This window comes from Stylophora pistillata, chromosome 7 (assembly GCF_964205215.1).
Source record: "Stylophora pistillata chromosome 7, jaStyPist1.2, whole genome shotgun sequence".
Taxonomy (NCBI): Eukaryota; Metazoa; Cnidaria; class Anthozoa; order Scleractinia; family Pocilloporidae; genus Stylophora; species Stylophora pistillata.
The window spans coordinates 1,284,264-1,298,305 of record NC_142525.1 but is presented as its reverse complement, the minus strand read 5'-3'; the positions used below and the strand labels follow the sequence as shown (position 1 = coordinate 1,298,305).

At 38.1% G+C, this 14,042-nt stretch overlaps 1 protein-coding gene across 1 annotated transcript in view; it reads left to right on the top strand.

Moving 5' to 3' along the window:
- The first annotated feature begins 45 nt into the window (after positions 1-45).
- LOC111328437 (conserved oligomeric Golgi complex subunit 3) overlaps positions 46-14,042 on the top strand; it is a 20,183-nt gene continuing 6,186 nt past the window's right edge. The window contains exons 1-15 of the mRNA XM_022932867.2: positions 46-235; positions 620-742; positions 3,230-3,291; positions 3,553-3,718; positions 4,261-4,335; positions 4,476-4,568; positions 5,231-5,359; positions 6,398-6,472; positions 11,214-11,257; positions 11,374-11,500; positions 12,385-12,476; positions 12,732-12,837; positions 13,059-13,092; positions 13,206-13,285; positions 13,408-13,485. Of these exons, the coding sequence (XP_022788602.1) occupies positions 74-235; positions 620-742; positions 3,230-3,291; positions 3,553-3,718; positions 4,261-4,335; positions 4,476-4,568; positions 5,231-5,359; positions 6,398-6,472; positions 11,214-11,257; positions 11,374-11,500; positions 12,385-12,476; positions 12,732-12,837; positions 13,059-13,092; positions 13,206-13,285; positions 13,408-13,485 (1,446 nt within the window). The 5' untranslated portion in view covers positions 46-73. The remainder of the gene's footprint in view (positions 236-619; positions 743-3,229; positions 3,292-3,552; positions 3,719-4,260; positions 4,336-4,475; positions 4,569-5,230; positions 5,360-6,397; positions 6,473-11,213; positions 11,258-11,373; positions 11,501-12,384; positions 12,477-12,731; positions 12,838-13,058; positions 13,093-13,205; positions 13,286-13,407; positions 13,486-14,042) is intronic.

Here is a 14,042-nt window from a genome sequence, read left to right as displayed (position 1 = left end):
GGGAAACAGCTGACTAGTAACAAATGCAGTTTATTTATAAAGACCATAATGCAATTTGGACCCAAGTGCCAACATGGCGGCTCAAGCAGGGTATCCGTCGTATTCCAATGAAATAAAAGAGAAATTAAGTCTATGGGATGTGAAGGATTCTCCTCTCGCACCGTTGACAGAAAAGCAAAGAAACAGCGTACTTGAACTAACCACAGTTGCAGGAAACCGTCCCCTTTTAGACGAGGTGAGCTCAAAACGTGTTTAGGTGGATCAGCTGTTTTTTAAAACGAAATAGTCGGATTTATCAGCTGAGGACGTTGATTCTGATATGATGTAAGAGATAGACGTTGAGTACTTTGTACCTGATGAAACTTCTAGCATTTTTTTTCACAGAAGTATTTCCTTTCTGTTACTCTCAGTTTGCGCAGTTTTAGGAATCTGCTTTTGTATAATTTGCTTTTCCAGCTGTGTTACTTTATTGCCTGTGAATGAGGTCATGGAGCAGGTTCGTTTCCCTGCCGAAAATTTATATCAATACGGTTTTCATCATCTTAATGGCAGGGCATATAGTCATATTCACTTTAAAGTAAAGGATGTTTCTCTATTATTCTTTGCTAATCAATCAAAGTTACCTGATGATGACTGCACCAGTTTACCTGCAAAGAGGACCTTGAGTGAGACCAGTAAAGAAGCTGCCATGGACATGGCAACAGTCGATTTGGGATCAGAAAAAATAGAAAATGCTCAACAGGTTGGCTTCTTCATATTTGTTTTTCACCCTTTAACTCCCATGAGTGATCAAGACAGAATTTCTCCTTACAACATCAATACAATATCAAACAGACAGGTGATGAGAATAAAGAAAAATATCAATTAGGGATTATTTTTCGGTCCAACACCAAACTCTCCAAAGAATTACTATTGAGATCTTTTGAGTGAATGGTTTAAACACAACGAATATTTGAAATTCATATATCTGAACTGCGGTAATAGAAATGTACTTGTGCACGATCCTCGCAGTAAAGAGCACTATTTAGGCAATAGTGAAAATCAGACCTGAAAAAATTCAGGGCTCTTTACTATGAGGATCGTGCACAAATGCGTTTCTATAACTGCAGTTCGGATAAATGAATTTCATATTATTTTGTTGTGTTTGATTTATCATCTTATGGGTTTATGTCGAATTAATTTGATGACCTGCTCCCAGTTGGCTTGTTAGCTCAATTGGTAGAGCCCTGCACTAGTATCGCAGAGGTCAGTGGTTTGAATCCCATACAAACCTGAATTTTTTCAGGTCTGATTTTCACTATTGCTTAACACATTGACACCTGAACCGCCCGTAACCGCCCGAACCTCACGATCGCCTTGCGCGAGAACGCTTTCCTCCCTACCTCCCCTACTAAGTGGAGTTTTGTTCCCAAACTTCCAGTATAGTTTGGAGATCAATAAGCCAATCAGAATCCGTTGTTTGTGCATATATTTTTTTGACTTTAGTGGGTACTAGAGGGGCATTATTCCATACGTCTTCACTAAATGATCAAATTTGAAAATATGGCGTCCATGCGGCTGACCCTCAAAATTTTCAGGTCGGATTTTTCCTTCATTTGCGATCGAGTTAGACCTTGTGGAATTCAGAATGTAAAGTAACAATGCTATAGAATACTCTGCTTGGAAAAGAATGGATATCCAGGTCTTAAAAGTGACAGAATAAGCTCTTGATTCAACGACACTACGATTCTCTAAGGCAATGTGAATTATGGACGTAAACTGAAAACCGAACTTTAGGACTTCAAGCAGGGCCTGGCGACAATATGACGATTCAATGGCCCGGTAAATATTATATTCGAGTAACAATGTGTTCAAAAAGTATAGTTTAATAGAAGATTTTGCCTCAAATCGAAGTTTTTCAGAATTTTCAACATATCGCTGTGCAATTTCTGGCCATGAAGGCAAGTAAACAATGATCTAAGATGATGAATTTTACCGCATGGGCTTTGTACACATAAGAAATTCGTACATTTTTTGCTTATAACTGCAAATAAAAAACTGTTTTGAATAAATCTGACGTCCCGAAATATTTCTGGGCCATTTTAGTCTTGCCTCCTATTGATAGATTCCATGGAACTTGAGATCTCTTCACTCATGGACAAATTTGCATACTCCCTTTTGAAATGTGATCCACATGCCCATTTTCACACATGCAAAAATATTTAGCGATTTTTATCTTTCATCTTGATTTTTGAGTTAAAACGTTATATGCACCTTTCGCTTTTTTTGCCAGAAATAAGTTCTTTAATTAGTCCTCTTTCACTGGAGCTTGTTTTTCGGAAAAGGTGATTTTTAAAAATATACTGCGCATTGTGTTTGCCTTCTTGGTTTCTCCAAAATTTAGACTTTTTTTTTTGACACGTGTCAATGGGTTAAATGGTGCTCTTTACTGCGAGGATTGTGCACAAATACGTTTGAAAGGGTTAAGTTATTCAATGAAAGTATTTAAAATACTGTAAATCTTCTATTAAGCCCCCCCCCTCCAATAAGCTGTCCCTCTTTAGAGGAAGAAATTTGTTAAACCCCTCCATTAAGTCCCACACCCCTTCCCCCCTCAGAAAACAAAAACTCAAAATAACACTCCATGTTAGGAAGCACGATAAATAAAATGAGAACAATTTTTTAAGAAATACAGTACATCATATCCTATTCTATCCAGGTAGTGAATGTCAGACTAAATTAATAAGCTCCCCCTTTATTAAGCCACCCCACCCCCAAAGTACCTGAAATAAATAAGCCCCCCCCAGGCCTTATTAGGGGATATATGGTACTGTTGTATTAATGATCATGTTAATGAGATCAATGACACTGACCCTGAAAACAAGGATGGAATTGATCATGATAATTGTATGAAGTGTGGCTTGGTTGAGAATAAGGGAAAAAGAATAAATTTTTGATGAAGAATTTGCATTATAATCAAAAATGAGAAATCCTACGCAGTCTTTTAAAATCAGGGAGGAATTTTCGACAACCATTTTCAATAATCTGGGTCAGTCCTCTAGTTTTTGAGATAACTAGATAATTCTATTTTATTTCTAACAAGTTCAAATGACGCATGGAATACAATGATAACCATTAGAATCAAGTCCTTGTTTTGACTAATCTTGAAGTGGATTAACTTCTTTGCTGTTTGTTATATTATGTCATCATTAGGTATGTTTAAACCCAATTATTTTTTTTTTATTAACAGTTTTTTGCCTGGTTTGCAAATGTGGAAGCACAAATGGAGGAGGAGCAGGAATCATCTTACAGGTAAAGGAAAAGTAAAGGGTATTACTGAGAGACAAAAATAACTGTTTTGACATTGTGAAGGAGAGGTAAAAATTTGCTAATCTTTCCATTCCCAAACATGACAAATAGTAATTATTTAGCTTAACAGTTTGATTAAGTATCAAATTCTCAGAACTGACATGAAATGTATGGCAGACAGTACCAAGAATTAAATGTTAGATCTTGGAAGTAAAAGTTCATAGTACTTGGTAACAGCTGGTGTATGGATAATTTGTTCCCTAGATCTTATGCAGCGCAGTTGCGTTCTTATCGCGATCATTGTGACAGTGTTCTAAGTGAAGTGGAGTCAGCCCTGAATCATCTGCAGGATCTACAGCAGAAGCACTTATTGGTGTCCACAAAGACTGGGGCTCTTCATGAAGCTTGCGAACAACTTCTTCAGGATCAGGTCAGAGAGACAGATATAAATATTTCATTTTCTTACAAACTACATATCTGGATTAGAGACCTTACCTTCCTTTAAACATTAGCTGTGGGGACAATTTCAAAATAATGAAGAAATTATTGGTATTGGGGTAACAGATGTAGCAAAACCCAAACAAAATGACTGCAGTTGGGCCTGGAAAATTGCTCCCTGTAGCAGACGATCAAGGTTAACAAGGGTACGAGATAACAAAACAAATGAACCTTGAGGATGTTCTGATAGTCATCTACATCTAGATAATTTGAAACAGCTCTGAAGTTTCAAGAGAACCCCCAGAAGTGATTTAAATGTAACTTCTTATAATATTCATACGTTATTCAGCAAGCAGGTAATGAGAATGCTCAAACATAGGTAGAAGTTGTTATTTTGATCCAACACTAGTTTCTTGTGACTAATTTACAAGGAAATGTGTAGCAGCTAGATGGGAGAATTAAAAATCAGATCTTGGGAGTGAAGGGTTTGTGCAGTATTTTACTTCAATTTATTTTCACATGGCAAACATTCAGACAAAGTTGATGAATATGGCTGAAAGCATCAGTAACAAGTTATCTTACTTCAATGCTTTGGATCATCTCAGACATGTGAGTAACTAGACCACTGTTATGCTAGAACAACGTTTTGTCAGAAACTTAGCAAATAAATTGTACAGTTTTCATTTTCATTTACTTTAGTATAGAATCGTCACCTACTAAAATTATTGATAATTCAACTTTGTTTTCAGAAACTCAACTCGTCAACACTCTCTGTGACAAGTGAATCCTTTGTTCCAATGCTTGCAAGACTCGATGAGTGTATTTCATTTATATCAAGCAATGTAAGTTTTCTGTCCTTAACCCTTTATCTCCCACGAGTGACGAAAACAGGATTTCTCCTTACATTATCAACACAATATCAAGTGGAAAAGTGATGAGAACAAAGAACAAGATCACTAAAGGGATTATTAGTTGATCCAATACCAAATTCTCCAAACCAACATCATAAGAATTGAGTGGCAGACAGTAAGGAGAATTACTAATGAGAAAAAGGGTTGAACCTTTTGTTTCTAAATTCATGTTTTAAAAAATTATTTATCTGATTTTTTATGATCATCAAGCTTGGGTAAGCAATGGTGTTATTGTGGGAGGGGATGTTAGTGGGTATGTTCCTTCTCTTTTTGAAGAAATGTAATCATTATGAGAAAGCTAGGTATGCCGCCAAATCCCTTTAGCTGTGAGTTATTAGTTCAGATCTCCTCCCCTTCCATACTGCAAAGCTTAAGGCCTTACCTAGTGTACCCAAGTCCACATTTTTACCAGGAATTGGACAAGGAAAATATAGGTGGTGCTGGAAGTGTAACATCTGTCAAATACTCTGCAAACAAGTGTCAGGGCTCTCATTCTTATGCAGCATGCATCTTGCACACTGCTGAATTCAGATGCAGTGCTGTAGGTGTAAAACATATGAATTTATTTATAAACATTATTTTTGTCCTTGCAGCCTCAGTTTAAAGAATCCCAAGTGTACCTTGTCAGGTTCAAACAGTGCTTGAACCAGGCCCTCAATCAAGTGAAAATGCATGTTGTGAATTTACTAAAAAATGCCACAGCGCAGGTGTTGGTAAATAAGGTAAGATGATCATTTCAGACACTAGTGTCCAATTTTAGACACTTGTTTCTGATTTTGTATCCTATGTTAGATACTAGTGTCTAATCTTAGATACTAGTGTCTGACTTTTGGCACTGGTGTCCAATTTAAGACTATAGTGTCTGATTTTAGACACTGGTGTCCTATTTTTAATGTCTGATTTTAGACCATAGTGTCTGATTTTAGACACTGGTGTCTTATTAAAGGCACTGGTGTCTGATTTTAGAGACTAGTGTCCACTTTTGGAAACTGGTGTCTGATTTTAGACACCATTATAGAATGTACTTTTGGACACCAATGTCTGAAGGTCATTATGGTAACAAATGTCAATATGGTAATTAATTATGCTTATCTATCATGTTGATTACCTATGTGTCGTTTACAATGTGTCGTTTATGAATTTATGATTACCAATGTGTCGTTTATGAATTTAAATGTAACCTGTGTGATGCAGGGTATGTGGGCTATACTCGTGGTCACTTACACGAACGCGTAGAAGGGCACACAAGGAAATCATCTTCTATCTACAAACACTACCACCTCCAGCACAATAGTGAAATGCCTGAACGCTTGATCGAGCAATTCAACGTCATCACGAAATGTAACGGCAAATTTGATTGCCTTGTTAATGAAATGTTGTATATTCGCATGCGTAAGCCAACACTGAACGTGCAAACGGATTCCATCCGCGCCAAGGTGTTTGTTTAAGCCGTTCAGTCTAATTTATGCTATTCTTGTACCTTTCCTTATTTGCATGTTTTTTAAACTAGTCTCTTGATAATGGAGTCACGATGACCCCGAAACGTCGAGTAATAAATCTTTCCTGGTTTTTTCATTACCTATAGTGGTTAGCGTTTATTCAAATTGAGAATTTGTTGGATCAAAATGAAGACTTGGTTTGACACAAGTCCTGTTTGGGGCAAAACACTTTTTCCAGCACTGCACATAACTATATTTGAGGCTATGATGATTTTGAATGTAAACTTGCTTTTTTTTTTATTTTCTTGTTGATTATTTTAGGAAGGTGGAAATTCTTCCGAAAGTTCCTTTGCTTTATTTTATGGAAAGTTCAGGACTTGTGCTCCAAGAGTAAAGGTTAGTTACTGTGTTGTAACTTTTATTTTTTCTTGGGAAGGGAATTAACCCTTTACCATATCAACGCCAAAAATTAGGACAAATCTGGCCTATATTTTCGCTGGCTTGTAGAATTGTTGCGTTACATTCGGTTGACGTCAAATGTGGAACAATAAGAGATTATAGATTTAGCCAATCACTGGCCAAGTTTCAAGGCAATCGGCCATATATAGAGCGAATGCCACGCAGTGTAATTCGAACTTGGTGATGTGAGCATAGTGAGAGCAATGGCGTCAAATGCCAAGAGACTACGCTTGGAAGATTTCGACTCGGAACACTCGGATTCTTCCGTTGAAGAAGTGAACGAAACCACTGGAGGCTTGGATAGTGGTGAAGAAAGCGATTTGGATCGCCTTCTGGCAAATGAATCAGATATTTCAAGGTAAGAACGTATTTTGAAATTCGTGGAATGAAACCACGAGGAGATCGCGTCGGATAAATCCTCATTTCTTGTTCAAGAAAACATCATTTTCGGCGCCCCTGACTCTTGATTTCTAACCTATTTTACAGAAAAATGCTTCGTTTTTAAGATTTGATGTAATACCTTTCGAATTTTCAACGGATTTCTCGATTTTTGACCTTGTGCATAAGGGGATTTGCTGTTGGCCGACGTGGCACGCGTTGCTGTGGTGACGCTCCTGTGGCGTCGCTTCAATTTCGAATTCTTATTTCAAATTCGCTGCGTTCGTTCCTTTTTTTTCTGACGCGATTTGGCGCTGTTGCCGTTTTTCATTTGTTTCTCATACTCTCTCTAGACCAATCTGTTAAATTTTTCTGTTTTCAATTTCTTTTTTAGCGATAGTGAATTCCCTTTCACTCTCCACTGGTCAGAGAGTGAAATGGAAGTGGAGGATGAAGGGGTGGCTGATCCTTCAGGTAGGTATTCTTTTATTATCAGTTGAGTAGATCAAACTTTGCTCTTTTGTTGTATTATGCATTTATTTTCCACTGATACAATGAATAATTATTTGTTTTTGTTATGTGCAGTTCCCCTACCAGATGTCCCTCCTCCAGGACCAGCAAACACCAATGCAGCCTCATGTGAGTATAATTTTCTTTGGAAGGAATTATGTCTTGCTTGTTTTGCATGTACTGCATCATGTTCTGTGTTATTCTCTGTTATACTGAAATCTGTTTACACTTCACAGGTTCCTCTAATGCTTCATCATTCTATGGTGGAGCAGCCAGACCGCATCCACCTTCCCATCGTGGTGCCCCAACTCTTTCCTCTCCGCGTCGTGGTCGTGGGGTGGGTCGTAGTCGTGGTCGTGGTCGTGGGGTTGGTCGTGCTCGTGTGCGAGGAGGACGGGCAAGAGGAGATGGTGCACGTGGAAGGGCAAGTGGTCGTGGTCAAGTGGCACGTGGGCCTGCAGTGCAACTGCACGAGGGATATGCTGATGATGATCTTGGAAATCAGCCGCTGCCATTTCGTCCAGCCCATCCCGTCGGCGTTCACCTTGGCCAGCGATTAGTGCGTGGTGCCTTTACAAGAGCTGTTGAGTTTTTTAATTTATTTTTTACTGTAGAGTTGATCAATAATATTGTAAGTCATACAAATAGTTATGCTTATCAGCATATTGAAACCCACCAGTCCTATGCAAAAAGGGACGGAAGCTGGCTAGAGTGCACTGCAGATGAGATCAGACGGTTAATAGCCATCCTCATCTACTTTGGGCTTGTAAGAGTCAGTGATGTCGTAGATAATTACTGGAGTAGAAAATCTCTTTATCACGGCTTGTGGGGAAAATGTTTTATGCCTTTGATACGCTTCAAAGGCCTAATGGCGATGCTTCATGTTGTTGACCCGGCTTGTGAAACAGAAGGTGATAAGTTGCGTAAAGTAAATACACTTGTAGAATTTTTCAAAGTTAGGTGTAAAGAATTGTATCAACCTAGGCGTAATGTAGCGGTCGATGAAAGGATGGTAAAGTCTAGGCATAGGTCTGGCATCAGACAGTTCAACAAGGACAAACCTATCCGCTGGGGAATCAAACTCTGGGTGCTGGCAGACAGCTCGAACGGCTATACCATTGACTTCAATGTCTACATTGGTAAAGTTGCAGGGCAGGAAATCAGTGCAAACGGGCTAGGTTATGATGTTGTTATGAAGCTGATATCCCCCTATCTCAATCAGGGTTACCATCTTTATGTAGACAATTTTTATACCTCAGTAACCCTTTTCAAGGACCTATTTACTCGCGGTGTAGGTGCCACAGGCACAATTAGGGAAAATAGGAGAGATTTTCCAGAAAATCTCAAAGATTCTAAAGTATGGGCCAAAGGAAAAAATAGAGGTAGTATTCGGTGGGGGAGGGACCCTCCCTGCTTGGCCTTACAGTGGTTGGATAATAAGGTAGTTTCTATGCTGACCACTATTGACAATGCAAATGTCAAGATGCAGGCAACCCGTAAGGTTAAGTCTGCACATGGTGGGTGGAGCAGCACAGTTGTTCCACAACCTGCAGTTATTGGTAATTATAATCAGTATATGAATGCAGTAGATAGGTCTGATCAAATTTTAGGCACTAACAATGTACATAGAAAATCTTGTAGGTGGTGGAAGACTGTATTCTACCACCTCATTGATATTGCAATTGTAAATGGTTTTATTCTGTTTCAAGAACACCGCAGAAAGTTTCCTGATGAGCCGGCATTGAGGCGGCCAGCTGCCTACTCTCTAGTTCACTTCAGAGAGGAGGTAGTACGTGGACTCTGTGACTTTCCAGAGAAAGGGTCACCGGTGACCCAGGCCGCCTCACAGCCAGCTCCTTCACCATCATTTGTGACGGAACACATACCTGCTTTTGGTGAAGAAAGGAAACATTGTGTGGTGTGCTGGCAGAAGGAGAAGAAACAGTTAAGAGTTCAAAGTTACTGTAAAGCTCCGCAGTGTAACCGGTACATGCATATATCCAGCGACAAAAATTGCTTTGAGATATACCATTCACCGGATTACCCATACAAACGTTGAAAGATTGTATACTGTTCAAAGATTGTATACTGTTGAAAGATTTTATACTGTTGAAAGATTTTATACTGTTGAAAGATTGTATACTGTTGAAAGATTTTATACTGTTGAAAGATTTTATACTGTTGAAAGATTTTATACTGTTGAAAGATTCTATACTGTTGAAAGATTGTAGACTTTATTGAAACATTGTAAACATTGTAATTTTCACCTTTTTCAGAGTTTGTTAGGTTTCATTCACATAAGTGAAAGCCTTCTGGTGGGTCAATTGATCTACGTAAGAGCAAATGTACATTGTAGTAAGGATTGTATTATGCTTGGGCATGACAGAAAATGTGTAACTGTGTGACAGAGGGTTGGAGTAAAGATATTTTTCACTTTCCAAGGTAAAGGAAGGCTCACTTCACCAACAATTTCATAGCCAACCCTGCTGAACTCCTACTGCAAAAAGTGACATGTTAGGTACATTTTTCATGCAAATTTAACACTTTGATGGATTCACAATAAATATTCATAACTTATTTATTATTGGCTAAATTTGCACAAAATTTGGAGGATTTACAGCTGAAAGGTGTGGGAAAAAGTTCTTCTCTAACATTTTGTCATACATAACTCTGTCAGCCCTCCGACTGAAATATGAAAAATAAATTTGCATAAATTATGCTAATTTGATTCGTGTCATATAGTCATTAGGAGGTTGTGAGCTCCATTGGAGGCAAACTTTTTTTTGTCTTGAAGCCCTATGTAAAGACATCATTCTGACCAATTTTTACAGTCCTAGGTCACATTGTTTGTAAGTTATTAGTAAATTAGTAAAGTAGCATGACAATGGCTGAAATTTGATATATGGGAAAGTGTTAAAGTTTACCATTTCACTCCCAAGATCTCATTTAGTAATTCTCCATACTGTCTGCCATGCATTGATTATAATTATTTTAGTTCTGAGAATTTAGTATTGTTCAGGGTCAAATGATAATCACCTCATTGATGTTTGCTTGATATTGTATACTAGATTAATTTGATCTCAACCTAGGTTGGTTGCTGATGTCTGTCTGTCTGTTTTTTTTTTTTTTTGGCTGTGTTTAGGTGTCTGGAACCTGAAATTATACTAAAACAATTATTCACCTCAGGTTCCAGACATCTCAAAACAGCCAAAAAAAAAGAAAAAAAAACAGACAGACAGACAGACATCAGCAACTGACCTAGGTTGAGATCAAATTAACCTAGTTTGAAACAAATTTACCTAAAGAACAAATTGACCTACAACAGATACTTTAAAGAGAAAGTATGCCTTGACCACTGCAGGGAGTGATTTGTTTGTGTTGAAATGGTTGACTGCCTGACAAGGAAGGCTAGTTTAGTTTTGATTAAGTCCATAATTATACTAATTATAATACATATATCTTATTAACCAAGCGCGAGGGCCGTACTGGGAGAATATCGGCCGGAGGTCTTGACAGTATGGACCGAGCGCAGCGAGGTCTGTACAAAAAAGACCGAGGGCCGATATTCTTCCAGTACGGTTCCGAGCAAGCTTGATTAATAAGAGATTTATTACACGACTGAAGTTCAAAGGGACACAAGTGCGGTATCATTCGGGACCATTCGGGACAGTGCCCGGTCCAATACTGAGAGAATATTGAGCGGCAATAGAGCATTTTGATTGGTTGATTTTAGTTATTGGCCCTCTGACTTCCTGAGTCGTGCAATAAATTTTATTATTTTCTTCCACAGAGTTTAATGGAACAGATTGAACAGAGGAGTCACTTGAGTTCTGAGTAAGTATTACAGATAGACAAATATGGTGGTTACAGCTGGTAAAAAGAATTTTTTTTAATTTTTTATTATTTTTTTAATATCTGAAAGGCACCACTTTTGTTTCTTAATGTTTCAGGTACAGTTCACTTTTGAGTGATTGTCAGCATTGCTATCTCTCTCAGCGTTCTCAGTTATTGACCCCATGTGTCAGTGATGCTATTGACAAACTGGCCAAGCAATATGAAAGAAATCCTTGTTCTCTGGTAAGTTTACCCAGAAGAATGAAGATGAAAGTTTTGGAACTACTTTGTGGTGCTGAGCAAGCCATTTGACTTGAAAGTACAACTTAGGCGGCTTTCATCTGAATGGTTTAAACAGGAAATTTTCACCCCCACACTTAATAGTTCAAAACCACCCTGTCCAGTGTGATAAACAGCACGATACACCCTTACATCAGTATGCAAGATCTCCATACTTGTTTTTATAGGGGAGCTCGCGGCACATGTAGCATAGCCCCATATTTATACAAAATAGTAGTAGTAACCCATCAGGCCGAAAAAATTTGGACTTATGACAGTATGGGCGTCCACACAAGGTGCTACTTTTGGCATGGGCCGTCAACTGTTCTGTGGGAATGCCAACGCTGCGGCTTTAGTCATGTCCAGTGAGCTTTTGAGCACAACGCATGCGCTACACTTGTACATAGCTGAGGAGACTCTGGGTTCAAGATGAATTTAGTGGATGGTACGTCGAGCATGCACAACTGAGAGCTGTGCGGGCTTGTCCTCGCAGTGGTCCCATAATTATGCAAAATAGTACAAGATGTGCAGGAAAAAAAATGCGAGCTCCGCTTTTAGGCTTGGCTAAATCTATATATTATATTGACTGTGGTACATACAAGGAGAATTGGCCTAACAATCAAGAGCTTCTTAGAAGTTGTGATCAAGTTTTTTATTCTCATGATGTTCATGTTTGATTCAAGGGTGACACTGTTGGGAGAAATTAGATGCTGGTCACTCTTAGAAGTCAAATGATTAAGCAAGACCCATAATAGCCAACCTTCACTTTTATTTAACCTTGGCACTGAAAAATTTTTAGAGAATTAGTGAAAAAATTGTTAAAGCTAGACTTGAATCTCTTTTTGCAGGTTTGCGCTGGCTGTTCAGTTTTAATTCGGGTCTGTCAGGATGAATACCAGTTATATTATCACTTCTTCTCCAGGCCAAGTTCAGGTCTTGAGTAAGCAAAATATTTTATCGCTAGTAATACTTTTAACTTTGAGGAAGTTTATAAACTTGAACCTCTGGGAATGTGGCCTTTCCTACAAGTTGTGAGAGTCAAGCTGTTGATGAAACAATTGGAGAATGAGGTAGAAGAGTGTTGGCAGCAAACACAGAGGGCTCGTAATGCTGACAGATTAGATTTAGATCAATATTATTATTCTGACTAGGTTCTTGTTTATGTATCAAAACTGCACTTCTCTTTGCTTTGTAGTTCCTTGTTAGAAATTTTATGCAGCACATTGTATGATTCATTGAGACCCGTAATAATCCACATGAATCACATGGAAACACTCACTGAACTCTGCACAATATTAAAGGTACATTTCTTGTTATATGATGGTAATTTTTGTTGTACATTGTATTTGGATGTCATGAATTAAGGCTTTCTACCTCTTTTTAAATGATGACCTAAGTGGCAGGTGCATTAAATTAAGGCCACTGAATCTCATTGATTTTGTTACCTACAAAATTGTTTGGAAAATGATGATCCTTTAGTTTGCTGCACTAGAACTGATCAAGGATGTTATTTCCCTCATAGGTGGAAATGATTGAGGATCATGTTCAGCAAAAAGGTATTGGTAAATTTTACTTGCTAGCAAAATATTTTGAATATGTCATTCTGATATATGGATGACTAAAAGAATGCAGTCTCTGATAAAATCTAAAATCACGACCTCTTTTTCAGGTGAAGAATTAGCTGCTTTTGAAGTTGTTGTTCTTCAGATGTTGGAAGATGTTCAGGAAAGATTGGTTTACCGAGCACAGGTAATTATTGATAAAAACAAAACTTATAAATTTTGGTTATCACTGGAACCTAGCTTAGGAAGGCAAGAGTCAGTTCTGTATTTGACAAACTTAATTGACATCAATTGACTCTTTCCTGGCAGGCATACATTGAGAGTGACATCCAGAAATATTCCCCAGCTTCTGGTGATCTTGCTTATCCAGAAAAACTTATCATTGGGGTAAGATTGTCAAGTTGTGCACCAGTCTCTTGGATGTACCAGCAACCAATAACTGATCAGTCAGGCTCAACTGGGTGGATACATATTCACAGAATATTTAACCCTAATTGTACACCCTGATATCAGTATGCATTTTCTCCCTACTGTTCCCTATACATTTCTTATTGTACTGACAGGGAGAATTAGTTTAGCAAAGTGGTGATCATTTTCTTTTTTCTCATTACTGTTATGTTTAATAGAGGGACAAAGCTGTAAAGAGAAATTAGATCCTATTCAATCATAGGTGTTTAAAGGTTAAGATCTCTGAAAGCAGTGTATTTAAGGAAATTTTCTGATTATACTTTCATTGTTTTTTATTCTGTCATTTGTCAGACTCACGAAAAGACGAAAAGGTGATATAATTATGTATTGTACTGAAACAATGTCACTCTTTGATTACCCTTGGGGGTTTTCCTTTGTTTGTGTTTGGAGTTACCTCCGTGCAAAACTGAAAAGTAATTTTTTTATGCTGTTCAGTTTTCTGGCTTAAAGGAGATGGTTCCAGGGCCTCACGTACA